Below are 17,939 nucleotides of genomic sequence, written 5' to 3'. Positions count from 1 at the left end.
AACAAGCTTGATGAACTGAATGGTCTTGTCTCATTTTGAAAAATTTTTAATGTTCTAAATCTGTCATTAAATGTGAAAATTGGACTTTGTCAGCAGAGTTCTTCTGTAGCACACAACATATACGCATGAGAATATTTTATCAGTTTAGAAGTCAAATAGTTTGTCTTTATATCTAATCATACTGTTAGTGAAGGCGTTGCACTCTCTTCCGATTTCCTTTATATTTATCACATCTAAATTGCTTTTACCTTTAATGGGATATAAATATTCTGAGATTTGTAAATCCGTACAGACCCGATTTTGTAGTACTTCAAGAGCTGATTGTAGTTACTGTTTATCAGTATCCACTCACGTACTGTTTATTTACTATCTGTGAAATTTAAAACTTGAATTTTACAAATGGTATTTTTACTCTGGTGTTCATTGTTTGCATGACCTCAAATTTTGTGAATGTCAGAACCTTCAGGACACCTGCCACGGGGGAGTGCTGCTGTTTGAAGGATTGTCTGTGTAAGAGTAAACAGACAGCATAGATTGTAATTTCTAATATTATCTTTATTATATATTAATAATAATTTTAATATTTGGAGTGTATATTTTATGTTGTAAAGTTGATGTGTCATGATTGGTAAACTCTCCTCTTGGTAATATAAAAGAGGAAACTGAAATGGTGCTAACATCAAATGGCCGTTTTCTCCCCCAGTTTGTTTCAAGCCCAACATGAAGTAAGACCGGTCTAGATATTATCTTTTCAAACAGTAAAGACAGAATAATACAAGCAGAAGTTATTGATGCTGTAGACAACAGTGATTACAACATGGTTAAATTTTTAGTCATCGTTGAATGCACATAAATGTTCACAAAACAAAGATTTATAATTTGCAGAAAGTGGACTTTATCAGGATGAGGAGTAATCTAGAAAACACAGGAGGAGATGTAGCTGTGTCTTTTTCAGTTTTCCAAAATCAAGCTGCTACTGAGTTGGCAATGTATTATCCAGCATGGGTCAAATGTATAACAAAAGAAATTTCTTAGTCCAATAAAGTTTGTTTTTTAAAAAGGTTTAGTGAAAATTCAAAGCAAAACAGTTTGTAAAAAATAGAGAAAGTTTTTGCACTGTGAAAAGGCGCTTTATAGATTTATTGTCTTCATCTGTGGGGCACGTCTTCCCCGTGTCCCACAGGCACAGCACAGTCCCACAAAGCACAAAACAACAACAAAAGGCACACTACTCTCTTCGCCACCACTCCTCCCGGCAAGCGTTGTCTTCCTCCTCCCGACTTTGGCTCCCGGAGTGGTGGCTGCTGGCTTCTGGAAGTACTTCAGGTGATAATTAAGCTAATTCAGGCTGCACTTCCGGGTGTGGCTGCTTTTCTGGCGGTGGCCACGGAGTCCAACAAGGCTGAGCTCCAAAGTCCCATGCCTGTGGCCTTGATGCAAACCAGGGGGGCTGCCACCAAGTGTCCCAGGGGAAGTTGTGTGTAGCCCATGGCAATTCCCCCGGACCAAGTGTCGAAGAGGCATCCCGGCTGGGCATGGGCCCTGGCCATCCGTCACAGCACACACAAGATAAAGAACATAAAAAGAAAAAAACGTTTATTCTAGAAACTTAGCTTTTTCTTGTTGAACTTCAGTTAGGTTCCATACTTAAAGATTGTGTTATTTCTCTATGGCAAACCTAAATATGCTTTACTTATTATGTTCAGTATGTTCCATATGTGTGGCACATTCAATATGGTCAATGTGATACGTTACTGGATATGGTTTGAAAATTGTTTCCCCCAAATGACTTACCTCAGGAACTGGTACTAATCTGTAGTCCGCAGGATAAGAAATAATTAGAGTATTTCATTTCAGTTTAGCTTGTGGGGGACATAATATAATCTCCAATAGACTATGCGTTAATATAAAGGAAAAGATTTTAACATAACTTAAATAACTAACAAGTGGCTCTTACAGAGAAAGTAAAAACTCTGCAACTATAAATGATTGATAGTGTCACTTCACAGACCATTTGGTTTAGCTTCACAATAACCAGAGGCCAAAAGTAAATTACAAATTGAAGACTAGAAAAGATCTATGTACAGCAAAATTTAAAAACAGCCAAATAATTCCAGGTTGGAGGAATATGGGACAATACAGCAAGGGGTTAATAAAATACAATTCAGATGTCAAAAGAAAAACTGAAAGGAAAAGTTGCTGTTGAGGCCAAAAAAAAAATGCAAACAATTTTATGAGTTATGAGAAATGCAGAGACTTGAGTTACTCATGAAAAAAATATTGAAAATGAGAAGGAAATCGCAAATTGACAAATTTTAAATATTTTCTCCAAGTATTAATAAAAGAAGAAACAAATGGAATGCCTCAAGCAGAAGTTAAAACAAGCTCTGAGTTTAGAAATTTTGAAATCGATGACTAATGTGTCCTTCAGTCACTCGGTATATTGAAGACTAATAAAAACCCTGGACCTAAAAGCAATGAAAGGTATTATTTATAAACTCTTACTAAGCATATTCTGACAGTGTTTCCAATAGGATAAGAACCTGATGACTGGAAAATTTTAAATTTGACTTCAGTCTACAAGAAAGAAGAAAAATCCTGGTAATTTATAGATCAATAAGTCTTCCTTCTGTATCATGCACAACTGTACAAACTATAACAGGAAATGCATTAGGAGAGTATCTTATTAAATTCATATACTAAAGAACTACAGTATATGTGAGAAAAAGCATGCCAAGTGAATCTTATTTAATTTTTTTTGTGCAGGATATTGGAGTAGTTGACAAAAGCAAAATATTTAACATTATCTTTTTAGACTTTCAAAAGCCTTTCAAAATACAGTCCTACAAGAAAGATTTGATTTTTGGGGAAAAAAAAAAAGTAATCTGCAAAACTGGATTTGGTTATCTATCAGGAGACAAAGGCTACATCCACACTACATTTTCATTTAAAAGCTTAGACATTAGCCTCTGTTTTCACCTTTTATCCACACTACTCTATCAGTTTTAACCCCCAAAACTAGAAACCTTTGAAAACATTCTCCAGAGCCGTATTTCTGAAAATGCTGGTTTGGAATTGCAGTGTGCATAGATGAAATTGTATCATCTTAATATCTTGATTAAAGAAAGGAAGTTATCCTCTAACAGGATAAATCGGTAATCGGGCAGGCTAAAAAGCGGTTCATTGTATTTTTTTAATTGCACCTCCACAAAATGCCTTTGAGGGAGCCTTCTTTAAAGCAATCTGTTAAGGCATGGTCAGCATGATTGGAGAAACAAAGGGTAGAGGTTCATGTTATAAACCATTGAATTTACATACAGTCTCAGTCAATGCATGCATTTTGCTCTGGTTGATTTGTTAGTTTATACCCAAATGATCTATATAAAATAAAAGTTTTTATTATTATTTTCTTATGCTTTTTGGGTTGAACCCTTGAAATTTCTGAGTATGTAATAACTGTCCATTCTGGTTGTTCACAGGACATCTGCTGATTTCTTAGTCATCTTTCAGTACATTTTGTTGTTCCTACCCTAACTGGATCCTGGTCATTACAATATCTCATTACCTGATTTGTCACCATTCACAGAAGAAAACCATATTTGGACATTGGGGTCATATGAGTTGCTTTCAGTTGTGCTTGTTGTGTTGCTTACCTAGACGCATCCAGGTTTTGTTTTGCACGGTTTGAATGTTGCGTATATGCACCAAAGGTGAAGAATTTACCTGAGGCCACAGTTTTGTGAGAAAATCCCATGACTGGCAGCATTATTCAAGGATTTTCCTGCCAGTGTGAATTTGCCCAATATAGGAAAACATCCACATTATACGTTTTCAATAATTTGAGTATTGGCTGAGATACTTTTGCAAATGATGAGAAAACAATAGTATGGACAGAAATACTTTTCATTTGAAAATACTGTGAATGTAGCCAAAGCGTACAGATAAAAGGAGAATAATCAACATGGGCTATAACCTGCCAGGGCCCTGTCCTTAGACTCCTAATGTTTCTAATTTATATTAAAACAATGTATTATGGTATAGTTAATAATCTTGCAAAACTTATACATGATACTAAAATATGGTATAGAAGTTACTAACGAGGTAGCAAATATAATTTTGAAAGATCTAGGCAGTATTCAGAAATAAACAAGAATTTGCAAATCAAAGTTTAAAACATAAAAAGGGACATCAGCTATAACTGCAAGGTGGGGAGGTACTGTCTTACATTAAGCAATCTGTGAAAAGGATTTAGGGATGTATATTGATACATCATTCTCCACATGTGCAGTGGCAATCAAAAAGGCGAAATAAAATGTTTTATTGTATTAACTGTTGAAAATATGTCAAGGAACACTATGCTAAGACAGTGTATTGCACCAGTGAGACCCCATCTGGAACTATGTGCAGTTTTGATCACCGTACTGCAGAAAATGTAGCCGTATTTGAAGCTGAACAGAAGAGACCAGATTAGTTCAGAAATTGATGCTCAACTTGTATACTTTCTGTACTCGCAAGCTGGCAGATGTAGAGATAGCAGTCACCTTGGTTATCCATGTCTACTGTGAAAAGTAAGAAGGAAAAAAACATGAATTCTTCAAGATATTATATGAATGCTTTTTAAAATGATGGAAGAATAAAAAAGAGACTAACTGCAAAAGAGCACCTACACTTTCTCCTTTCACTTAAGGTCCCTTAAAAAGCTGAAAGCTATTGTGGTCTGCAGGCACTTAGCTCATCGTAATATAGGGTGGAAGATAGCTGCATCTATGCTTGATAAGAGAATATATTGTAGTGAAAGAGAACCCTTAGGTTAGTTATGTTATTCAAAATATTTTAGGACTGAAAAGCTTCACTTCAGAGCTTCAGTCAAAACCATTTTAAATATTGTAGTGAAAGAGAACCCTTAGGTTATTTATGTTATTCAAAATATTTTAGGCCTGAAAAGCTTCACTTCAGAAAACACAGTCAAAACCATTTTAAGTACCCTTGGTGGTTATTAGAAGTTACAGGCATTGGCCATGTGATCAGCTTGGACATTTTCATTTGATTAGAATAGTTGTTGAATAGTCATGCAGTGTATATTATTTAATTCAGTCAGATTATAGAATATTCAGTGTTAATGTCTAATTTCAAATATGACACATTTTAGTGTCATAATGGAGATTTATTATAGACTACAAATCACCAAGACATCAAGCATCCACACCACTGACAAGCTCAAGACAAATAAATAAGCTGGGTGTCAAAGACCAGCATCGGTTCATTTAATAAAGCAAAACAGCAGGCCAGCTTTCTTGGTAACATCCTTGCAATGTGTATTATTAATGAAAAGAAGCAGGGGAAATAGGCTTTGAAAATCTATCTTTGAGTTAAAACTAAAATTTTTAATATAATTTTGCCTGTTAATGTCAAGAGCAGGCTCCTGTTTTTTTATTCGATGCATTTTTAGTGTTTAAATCCTAATTTAGAGAAAGTCATCTCAATACTTAAAATTATGCCAAACATATTAAATATATCCACAAGTTGTGTTACCAGTTTTTCATTTTATTCAAAATTTCTGAAACTGGAGTTATCTTCATTATAATATGGCACAATCAGTTCTGCATTTTGGCTGTTAAAACACTGATAAAAAATGTTATAAGTTGTATTTTTAGTGTGTAAACCTTCAGTTTGTTTCCCTGTTTCAGTTAATCACTGAAGTAGTTTACCATAGTATTTACATTTGCTTTGGATATGAGAAACTAAGCCTTCTGTGTTTCTGAGGTATGTTTAGATAACAAAATGAAATTGTAATATTGAAATTATTTCTTAAAGAATTTCTACTCCTATCTCTCTCAATATGCCCAGCACAGTTTGTTTTTGTGCTGCCAACCAATGCAAACAAATGTCCTGCTACATAACCAGGAATGGGAGGAGTGCATAGGGACCAACCCCATGCTCTCTAGCCGAACTCCACCTTCAAGGGAGTTGGTTTAACCACTAAAGTCACCCACGCACACATATACACACACATACATTGATTTTTGGAAAGAAAAGGTCTTAAGTTGGCCTTGTACAAATATAACAAACATATGCATTGTGAAATACAGACCAAAGAATTTTTTTCTTTTAGTAAAAGAAAAGTTTTCAAGCATCACTCTGCCAAAATAGAATCTAAACTGAAAGCAAAACTGTAGTCTCTGGTATCTAAGATGGAAGATGCTGCCACACTGCAAAGTGAAAATGGTAATGCATTAGAAGTTTCAGACACTACTTTTGGAATCTCTTTTGGTGCGTATCTGCTACATTGCAGACAATTCTTTTATCCTGCACACTCTTAATAGCTGTCCTGAGAGTGCTGGCATCTCACAACCTGTACTGGAACAGACAGTTCCTCCAACTTGGAATTACTTGGTGGTTTTTAGATTTTTTTTAACAAGTACAGGGAGTGCCATACAAAATGCTACAACATTCTCTCGCTATATTAGTCTATAAGGCATAAACACAGAAGGGGAATTAAAGCAAACCTCCAGATGTGACTGAAAAATCATTTCTTATAGTTTGTCTACAGATAATTAATCATGAGTCTAATTTATTTTTAGCATAAAAAATAATGGGAGATGCATCATCTCTATACAGTATTTAGAACTGTTGCACCACTGACATTAATTTAGCTGCAGTTCTGTTGCTAAATTTATGACAAATATGACAGTCATGGTTACAGTAGTTTATAATAATGTGAGTAAACCAAGCTCTAAGTATACTAGTAGTAATTAAGACCATTTTGGTTTTTTTATGGAACAGGTAACACAGGTATCCTGATAGAACATACAGGAACAGATACTCTTTATAGAATGCTTATGGCATACAGGTAGTTGTAAACTGGAGTGACAATTTGACCAAAAATGTTATTCTTCCAAGTAATAAAAAAATCAAAAATAAATTCACATTTTAATGCATAAGAAATGGATAGACACGGTGACTGAATAATGTGAATATCTTAATTATTTTTAGAACAATGGCCAAAATCTTTTCTGTGATAAGAGATAATTTCCTAATAATAAATCATTCATTTTTGATATTGTGTAGTGTTGAGAATTATTCTTCTTCATGTATATTTGCATATACTTAAATAAAATTAGAACAAGTTAGAAAAATACAAAATTAACGCATGGCTTAGTATTGAGTATTTTTTTTTAAACTTCATCAAAGTGACAGATACTGTATCAGACTTGTTTGTTAATATTTTTTAGCAATGAATCCTATCCAAAAATAACAATAGTAGCAGAGTGTAGTTATATGTATTAGTTGATTATGTAAAGGCTAAAGTTTTTAAATAGCATTTGTGGTTAAAAATTGAAGCCCATTAGGGCTGTGGTGGTTGAAATAACTTCAAAGAAATCAGTGATGAAAAATTTTCATTTTTGTACTATTACTAGTTGTTGGTTGTGGACCGTTTATTGGTAATTTTATAGCTCATATTGACTAAATATTTAAAATTTTAAAGAAGTAACTTAAGTTAAAATATATATCTCAAATCTAAAATTGTTACCTGTAAAGGACCCTGATGGATAACTGTTAATAGCCTGTATTTGTTTTTTAATTTTTTTCTGACCTCATTTTATGTTATTTATATGGTTTACTTTCCTCCCTGTGGGTGCTTTTTAAACAAGCAGATTTAATTTCTGTCATTTTATATTCTTATAGTAAATGTATTTAAACATGTTAATATTCTTGTGTCTTTTGCAAGGCTTTATTTGTTTGGTTATTGGCGTTGACATGTTAGTCCTATTGCTAGGCATGAGTGATCACAAGTTCTGGTCTACCCATTGGTCTTCCCGGAGAAGCTATCACTATTGATGTTTTTACTGATTTGCCCCCTTCTCTTCAATATGCTACCACTTGCATTTTGATTAATACTGTAGATCTTCAAAATGTGTCTATCTTGTCCCATTGAAAAAAATTACCTTCATCTTGGGAATTGGCAGACCACCTCATTAAGGAGAGAGTTTGTTTTTATTGCTTTTCTCATTAATCATTTTAGACCATGGACCTCAGTCCATGTCTTGTTTTTTTAGATTCATCTGTTGACACATGGGCAGTAATGTCAATTTAATATCCAGATGCAATTGGGCACATTAAACAAGTGAACAGAGATACAGAAATTTTTCATCACTTCTAATGTTGATTCTTGACAAACCAAATGGAAAGATTGCCTTTGGCCATGTTCACCAGAAACGTTTTGTATCACTGAAATGTTTTATGTCAGCTTTTGAGTGTCTATGGATTTAGGCCGCTAATGGGCTTTTCTTCTGTTGTACCTAGTGTGGTGAAGCACCTTGATAGATTATGTTCAGAGCAGCAACTAGTACAAAGAAACCAAGGATGTGGCTTTGCTGACCATAGGTGAAAAATGGTTCCAAAGTTTCAAGTCAGGCAATAAGGTGTTGCTCGCATGTGAGGCATTTATCTGAGGATTCAATCCTGCATACTAGCACCACGTTTTATTGTCTGTTATGTTATTTATAATAAAGTGGGTTCAGTTCCCTATAGTCTGGCCTTTCCAGGCCATTTTAAAGTTTTTTCCATGTCTCCTGTCTACAGGCTAAAACCTGCACGTCATAGTCCTACTGTACCTGTAGTTCCTCCTGCTTCAGTCAAGGTTGGTGAAGCTCAGAAATATGCAATCCAGTCTGTTTTAGATTACTGTTGCCGGAGATCTTGTGTTGAACTTGTAATCCATTGGTAAGACTGTTGTCCTGAGGATTGGTCTTGAGTGCGCTTTGGAGATGTTCATACTCTGCACTTGTCAGTCTGGTTCCATACCTGTTTTTCTTGTAAACCACGACAGGTATGTCCAGAGACTGTGCCTTAAAGGGAGGGCTATGTTATGATATGTTTTTGTTTTTAATTTTTGTTGTCCACATTTTGTATAATTTCTGAGTAGTTTTGTTCTCCTATAGGACTTTTGACGTGTAGATTTCAAATCAATCTTATTTTCTTGTAAAAAAAAAAAAAAAATGTATTTAAAATAATATTTTAATGTCTTTTGTGATAGTTAAGAATACAAATATTTAATAAACAAGTTAAAATAATCTCTTTGAAGGTATATTGGAAACAACACATTAATCCTGTTTTAAGTCGTACAGAATTTTGTTTTACATGAATTCTCATGTGCTTTAAAATGGAAATTTTTTAAATTTCTCATTTTTGTACACTGCACTGTATTGAAGATATCTCAGTGAAAATCCAACTTTACTTGCAAATTCTTTGCAGCGTAAGTTACAGTAGGTGTATTTTGCAGTCTGTGCCAATATACCTAAAAAAAAAAATACACATGGGACTTGAACCACAATGCCACTGACTTGCAGTCAACCATGCTATCATCTGTGTTATTCTGTAACAAAACAGGGTGCAAGTAAGATGCCCTTTTTTGACTAGTAAATGTAAAAATATTGTGTTTTTTTTCCTGTGGGGAGATAGATATATAGAGATATAGATAGATAGATAGATATATAGATATAGATATATATAGAGAGATAGATATATATATAGATATATATAGATATATATATAAAATAAATAATATTATTTATTTTTTCTTTCTTGGCCTTAGGGTCATGAGAGTGATTTAATAGTGAAACTGTTTTTAAGTGTCTGCAAATATCCATGATGTTCTTGTCAGTCACTCGGAGAGTTAATTGGAAACAATTTACCTTTATGCATGTAATAATGGAAATCATGCCAAGTCCCAGCTTTTTTTTATTTTTTTTTTATTTACAAAATCACTCAAACTTGACCTAATTAATGCCAATCTATACACCTCTTTCTTCACCTGACAAACTGTGAATGCACTTTAGTCCCTGATGGATTAACTTTTGCACTTCTTTAAACTTGTGACTTTGCTCTTGTAGTCAAGTTTTCTACCAGGGATTAAATTCTCAGTTTCTCATGAGCCTGTGGTCTGCCTATTATGTTTGGCATCAAAGGCTCTGCTTTGTAGGAACATAAGAATTGCCTCTGTACAGATGAAAAAGAAGCAGAAACCCTGTTAGGGGGGAGCTGTAAAGATCTCAGTCTGGTCCTTTAGTAGTGACCAAAATAGATATTTGAGAATACAATCAAAATGGGGGGGAAAAAAAAACAGCAGAAACACTAACTCCCAATGAGCACACAAATTGAACAGGCACAGTATGCCAAATAGTATGGCTGTCTTTTGATCTTTGAACCTGAGCACTGTTTGACGTAGCATCTTTGAGCTTTTGAAGTGCAATAGGTTATGAATTCTGGATTATTATGAATGAATGCTTTTGGAGATGACACTACAGCATGTGCGATTTCCATTTAAAAAAAGAAACAAGACTTCTTACTGTGCAGCAAAGCTACATAATGATGAAATGAAGCTTAAAATGAATTTAGCTGCATGCACAGAATTGAAAGGCAGGTGATATCTTTTTTTTTTTTGTTAAATGAATAACTGTTTCTTGTAGCATCTTACTGCCTCTAGCCTACTATCTGTGCATGACAGCCGGCAGCCTAAGAAGCACAGGACTATCGGTTCACATTGATTTATTTTTGATGTGTCAATGGACAAAAAATCCTGTTACCTTGTTGCCATATAAATGGTCAGCCGTGCAGTAGTGCATTAACCTTCAGTTAACTTTATTTCATTTCATTTTTTCAACACTTACACAATATATATGTTGACAAGGCTACATCTAGCAGATTAGAATACTGGGCTATTCTGAATTGCATTGGTATATACAAGTGGGGTTGTGTAGTTTCATGCTGTTTGAACTATTACCTCACATCTGTGCATTTTAACTAATAAGCCCAGCATACTTTACATTATTTGCAGAGTATTGCTAAAGTTTGGTATGCTAAAAATACAAAATATGTTGAAACACAATCAGGAAAAAAAAAACTAGCCAAGATATATAAAGAATTGTACTCATAAGTTTCTCAGAGCATTGAACACTTTTTAGTCTAAGATTCCACTGTCTTAGATCAGCCACACTCTGCAGTGGATCACATCACAGACCAAAAGTGACTGTTGCAGCATTAAACCAAAGTGGTCTGACATTGAATTTATAATTGTCTAGCATCCACTTCAAGGCACACCAGGGTTCACTGCAGGATAACAAGAAAGAATATTGTTTTTGCATTCAAAGCCCTAATAACATTTCTTATGGATAATTATTTGCACCAAAATTTAAAGGGGATGAGTCATAAGATTCACTGTAAGATAATGTAATCCTTGCATTGTGAATATATTTTAATAATAGCTGTTCAACCTGGCTTTACCCGGAAGAGTAACAAAATGTTTGTTAATGTGTAAAATATAAAAAAAAGCAGATCCTGATTCTTTTGACCTTCTTATTATGGCAGAAATACCTGTATTTTTTAGTATTTTTCAGCATCTAATGCTTCTGAGCTTAAGCCCATGTGTGTTAAGTGTAAGATTTCATGTAATTTTTTAGAACCGTAATAATAATCTCAATGGTTCAGTAATAATGTTGGAACTGTTATACAGCATGTAGAATGCACAATATTTGTAACATTCAACTCAAGTGCTGAGAGACAAATGAGAGTCTAAGCTCTTCCCTGAGCAGCACTCTGGGCAGATTCCTGTGGAGTGTCTACCCTTCTTCTTCTGCCATCAAAAAAAACTTTTTTGTTACTCCAGCTTAATCACAGATCTTGTCACAATTGGGTCATTTGCTCACTTGTTGTTTGCCTGAGACAAAAATTTCATAGGATCTTTTTTGTTTTATCACTAAGTAATCATTCAGAGAGCAGATAACAGATTTTTGATATGATCAACTGTTAGAGTTATTGAGCAGCAAACATTTAAACATTGTTCTTTTTCAACATGCTTAAATATTTAACGATTTTTAATAATTACTTTGGCCAAAATAATCGCCTGAAATTAGCATTGTTATGCAATTGTTCCTAATTCTTATGAAGTAAAAATCACATTGATATGCAATTTTTAACCTCGATATCACTAGAAAACTGCAAATGTCCGGTGAAAATAGTGAGTTTAGTGAGGTTGTCTGGTGGTTTTTTGGTTTTTTTTTTTTTCTCCCCAGATATTTATCTGTAGAAAATGTAACATTTTGTTGCTGTACACTCAAAGTTAGACTATACCAGAAAAAGCTGCAAAGTTTTTTAGAAATAGGTGTGATGGTTTTCACATGATGTTCCAACAGACAGACGAGACATTCAGTGTTGATAAATTTAGGTTTAGATACAGTCTTTTGCCTTCTTGGCTCCACAAAAGAGAAAGTAAAGGAGGTTACAGAGCACTTTTTACAGATTTATAAAGTTCTTATACCAAAACTCTTCTCTCCCCACATTATTTGTGGTTAAGGCCAGAATAAGGAGTGAGAGAGGGGTGATTGACCTTTTTCCAGTTGTGAATTCCCCTTGTTCTTCCTCTTAAAGCTATTATGTGTACTAGATACATACACATGCTAGCCTATTGAATTCTTTAGGGACACCCAATGGGGGAAAGGCAACTTGGGTGTTCTACTTATCTAGAGTTTAGTCCGTAATATTGCAACCACACTCTGTTCATTCAAAAAATGTGTATTGCTGTGGCCATTACATTTTTCACACTGGTTTACTGCCTGCATTTGCTCTCTATAATTGTTAAAGAGGCAAAACTTCCTCTTCTTTTGGCTGCTCCCGTTAGGAGTTGCCAGGGTGGATCATATTCTTCCATATCTTTCTGTCCTCTGTATCTTGTTCTGTTACACCCATCACCTGCATGTCCTCTCTCACCACATCCATAAACCTTCTCTTAGGCCTTCCTCTTTTCCTCTTGACTGGCAGCTCTTTCCTTAATATCCTTCTCCCAAAATACTCAGCATCTCTCCTCTGCACATGTCCAAACCAACGCAATCTCGCCTCTCTGACTTTGTCTCCCAACCTTCCAACTACAGCTGAAACCTCTAATGTACTCATTTCTAATCCTATCCATCCTTGTCACATCCAATGCAAATCTTAGCATCTTTAACTCTGCCACCTCCAGTTCTGTCTCCTGCTTTCTGGTCAGTGCCAACCCATATCACATAGCTGGTGTCACTACCGTCCTGTAGACCTTCCCTTTCACTCTCACAAATTACTCCTGTCACTCTTTACCCACTCCACCCTGCCTGCGCTCTCTTTTTCACCTCTGTTCCACAGTCCCCATTACACTGTACTGTTGATCCCAAGTATGTAAACTCCTCCAACTTCGCCAACTCTACTCCTTGCTTCCTCACCATTCCACTGACCTCCCTCTCATTTACTCACATGTATTCTGTTTTGTTTCTACTGACCTTCATTCCTCTCCTCTCTAGAGCATATCTCCACCTTTCCAAGGTCTCCTCAACCTGCTCCCTACTATCGCCACAGATCACAATGTCATCAGCAAACATCACAGTCCACGGGGACTCCTGTCTAATCTCGTCTGCCAACCTGTCCATCACCATTGCAAATAAAGGGCTCAAAGCCAATCCCTGATGTAATCCCACCTCCACCTTGAATGCATCCATCACTCCTACCACAGACCTCACCACTGTCACACTTCCCTCGTGCTTATCCTGTACAACTCTTTACGTACTTCTCTGCCACTCCTGACTTCTTCATACAATACCACAGCTCCTCTTGAGGCACCCTGTCATATGCTTTCTCCAAGTCCACAAAGATGCAATACAACTCCTTCTGGCCTTCTCTATACTTCTCCATCCACATCCTCGGAGCAAACAACGCATCTGTGGTGCTTGTGAAAGAGGCAGAACGGTTTATGAAAAGGTTTTCTGCTTTATGATCTTGTGCTTTTTGGAGACAGACTCTGGAGCGTTTGTTTGTCTGTTCATCACGTTAAGGAAAATTCTTAAAGTGTTTGGTTGTGGTTCAGAACAGGACATTCTAGTTATCTCTAAGCAGGTCTGTTTTTGTGCAGTCCCTCTTTTATTTAAATGACTTTGAAGAAGGAGTTCACTTTCTAAGGTCTGCAAGTGTCAAACCTTATGAATTTCTGCCTTGGGTTTGTATGCAAATAAATATGTATTTTTCTTTTGTTCTTGCAGACGACTTGGTGTTGAGCTGGGTAAATCTGTTGTCTATCAGGAGTCCAATCGTGGTAAGTTTTAAGGTCCAATATTGAGCTAAATTATTTTCCATGCCTCTAACTGACTTAAGTCTTTGTTCTTTCCCTCTTTGTAGAATCTATTACTACATTTTCTGTTACAGGTAGATTAATAACTATATACATTTGTTCCTGTGTTTTCAGATGTGTAAAACTAGAATAACTTGTGTAACATTACATAAGTAAATAAATGTGTTGCTGCAAAATAATTAAAGCACATGTTAATGCAAAGCTGTTCAACCCCCACCACCCAAAGTGTTAAGTAAGCAACAGTAAGGCATGCATGAATACTGGCATGTTGTTCAAATTGGACACTTTCCCTTTAACATCACTGCATTGATATAATTGATCACTGCTACCATAGCCACATTATACAATGAAAACTAATTGTGATTTCATAAAGTTAACTCCATATGACCTCAACTGACCTGGCCTCAGTTTTCTGAAACTTTGTAGTTCACAAGGATGTTTATCGTCATGGCCTTTGGAAAAATGTCCACGTTTTATCACTTCCTAGTGTTCTTAAAGCCTTTATTCCCTGACGAGGGATCATGATACAGTTTAAACGGATGGACTGCCTTCCGGCTCCAGTTGTATCAGTGCCTTCCTTCATCTTGTATTAGGTCTTGGACTGTTTCCCATTGTTCCAACTACCATATCTGCCTGCTGCTGTAATTGGCCTTCCAAATATACTACAGTCCAGGCTATAATACATTGATCTGTCTTTGGTGATGACACATCCTTTCTTAGCTTCTGTTCTAAGGTCAGTAAAATAGCTTGTTCAGAAATGTCAGTAATGTTAAGTGCCCCTGGAAGACACACAAAATGACAGAGAATGGAAAAAGATGCCAAAAACTGCTCATTATAACAATTCCCAAAATTTTTTAAAAGAGATCTTTGAGAGGCTATAGCTACAGTGTATACCCTAAAGTAATGAATTTCCCTTCAGTATTGATTTGAAGTGTTGAAATTATAAATTGTCTAAAGATGTGTGAGGAAGAATAGGTAAATTTAATTTTTATTACATTTTGCATTATAAAATTCTACCATTTTACACTTGTTTGATTGAGCATGTCAGTAGAATTAAAATACTATCAAGGGTTTTTTTTTTTTATTCATGACTCAACATTCTGAATCCGATCCATGGGTACAGGGGCCAGAGCCTATCAAGGTGGCGCTGGTGATGAGGCAGGAAACAGTTTTAGAGAGAGTGGTACACATAAACATACGGTTTAGAATCAACCAATTTGCCTATTATGTATGTCTTTTGGATGTTGGAGGAAAATCCACATAGATACACAGAGAACATGCAGATTCCATATAAGTTGCCCGCATGTGAAATTTTGATTCTTGAAGAAACATTGGTATGCACTGTGCCTCAATGCTGCCCAACTTTTTATATAATACTAGCTGTATAAGCCCATGCTGTACAAAGCCTGGGGTCCTAGAAACTATTGAAATTGTCAGAAAAAAATTTGAAATGTAGAGATATCTGGTAATTGAAAGGGATTACTCTGTGCATCTCTGTCCTAGGAGGTTTCGTTTTGCAGATGTGCTCGGTTCACTTGTGTATTAGCGGCGAGAAGAAAAGTAAAAAGGATACCGTTTTGCTGCTGTTAGCAGCTAAGCGACTTTGTCTTTCTTCTGAGGTTTCATTTTGCTGACATGCTGGCCTCGGTTGTGTTATTAGCGGCTAAGCGAGTTTTTTGTTTCCTTTGAGGCGGAGCCTTTACCCCAACTCCACCTCTCATTTCCGGGCTGGACAGACGCACACTTCCACGCATAGATGTTTATATATAAGATGAAAGTTATAATATTTGTACCAAGGATCATCAATTAACTTGACAGTTATTTTTTATATGTCTCTTCTGAATTTGAAGTAGTTGTTTGTGCTGTCTCTCTATTATAAAAAAAATCTTGGGATTCACAATGCGAGCGGAAGAGACACTAAGTGGCAAAAGGACAGCTGCTGTACAGGCTTTTAAATGATTGACGCACAGCGCGACAAAAACATGCAGCTCGCCAGCAGCAGCAGATAGAAAGCAGCTGATCTGATGGCATCTCCTTAGCATGCGTTCAGCCACCCCCCCCTTCACAACGCAAGCCGTGTTATAAGTCCTGCGAGAAAGAAATTTAATCACACCCGGGGTTAGAAATAAAGGACAAGTATTGTTTTTACAAAGTTTTAAAGTAAAAGTGAAAATAATGCATATGTGAAAATAACAATCTCTTTAAATTGTATATCTAGTAAACCAAACCCAGGGGTGGGCAAGCGAAGTGAGCAGGGGGCAGAGCCCCCTAGTCTTCTTTAAGAAACACCTGGTTGTTTTCTTAAGTACAGGTTTTCATGATGAAAAAGCATTTTCCTCATCCGTGTGACTTGTATTGGATGCTGCCAACACTGCCGTCTCCTCCTTAGCATCCACTTTTTGTTTTATATCGTTAGTACTATCTCTTGCAGTTTATGTTGTCCAGAATTTCGATTCCATAAGTAATGTCTCCAGTAGCTAATAATGTGCAGTGGGAAGGTTGGTTTTGTATTTTAGTAGTCCCTGAAGTTAATTCTCTTTTAACTATAATAGCCTAACTTATGAAGAAAATGATGAGCTTGTGCTAACTTTTCTGACTTTCTAAAATCTCCACTGTCGGTAAAACTTTTACTCCTTATTTACTGACCACTATGTGGTCAAAAACCGCTCTAGCCATATCATTAAACTTGCTGATCACACCTGGGCCTGAACATCAGTAATGACAAGACCAATTACAGATGAGGTTTACCTGCTGCCAAAGCATTACCAGGAGAATAATCTTGGCAAAACCAAACAGCTGCTCACAGACTTCAAGAACCAGAAGGCAAACTGAATTCCTGTCTACATCAGATGGGATGCTGTTGAGCAGTTTTAAAAATCTTGCAGTGAACATATCTGGTGAACTGAAGTGGGCATAAAACAGCTATTGTCAAGAAGGTTTACCAACATCTTTAATAATAATAATAAATTATATTTATATAGCGCCTTTCCCATGCTCAAGGCGCCTCACAGGGTCTTCGAAAAAACAGCAGGGTATAAGTAACATTGGGTACAAATGTTTTCCTGAATAGAACAATGAAACAGATAACAAAGCATTAAACAGAATAAAGGACAATAAACCAGAATAAAATACTATATTCAATACTAAAAGAAAAACCTAACAAATGACCTAATTTGTGATATAACAGACACACAAATTATCCTGAGCACCTGGACAGAGAGGTAAACTGAAAGAAAGGGCAGAATGTTAAGTTAAGCTAAAAGCCTTCCTAAATAGATTAGTTTTAAGTTGTTTTTTAAAAGAATAAGTGGAGTCAGCTGATCTAATTAATTTCGGGATGTCATTCCAAAATCTGGGTGTTATGGAGCTGAAGGCGTAGGTTTGTGAGTGTAGGTTAGTGTGAGGCACAACAAGATTACCAGAATCGGAGGACTTTAGTAGGCGAACAGGAGCATAGTTATTTGTAAAGTCACTGATGTAGTGCAGTGCAAGGCCATTTAAAGCTTTGTAGGTTAATAATAGAATTTTATATTCAATCCTGTAAGACACAGGGAGCCAGTGAAGGCGAAGCAGGATGGGTGTGATGTACTCGCTGTTGCTGGTTCATGTAAGGACTCTTGCAGCAGAGTTTTGAATCAACTAAAGCTGTGATGTAAGATTAGAAGGGGCACCTGCCAGCAGCAAGTTACAATAATCAATGTGGGATGTGATACAAGCATGGACAATTTCTCAGCATTAGAAAAGTAGAGGAATGAGCTAACACGGGATATGGTACTGAGGTGAAAAAGTTTCT

General features: G+C 36.0%; 1 protein-coding gene across 2 annotated transcripts in view; it reads left to right on the top strand.

Annotated features, from left to right (window-relative positions):
- The window catches only part of LOC120517423 (phosphoribosyl pyrophosphate synthase-associated protein 1), a 57,016-nt gene that overhangs the window by 4,432 nt on the left and 34,645 nt on the right, over positions 1-17,939 (top strand). For both annotated transcript variants that reach the window (XM_039739750.1, XM_039739749.1), the window contains exon 2: positions 14,058-14,110. In XM_039739750.1, the coding sequence (XP_039595684.1) occupies positions 14,058-14,110 (53 nt within the window). The remainder of the gene's footprint in view (positions 1-14,057; positions 14,111-17,939) is intronic.

Source organism: Polypterus senegalus, chromosome 17 (genome assembly GCF_016835505.1).
Source record: "Polypterus senegalus isolate Bchr_013 chromosome 17, ASM1683550v1, whole genome shotgun sequence".
NCBI lineage: Eukaryota > Metazoa > Chordata > Cladistia > Polypteriformes > Polypteridae > Polypterus > Polypterus senegalus.
The sequence above is the reverse complement of the archived record's forward strand: the minus strand, read 5'-3'. Positions and strand labels throughout refer to the sequence as shown.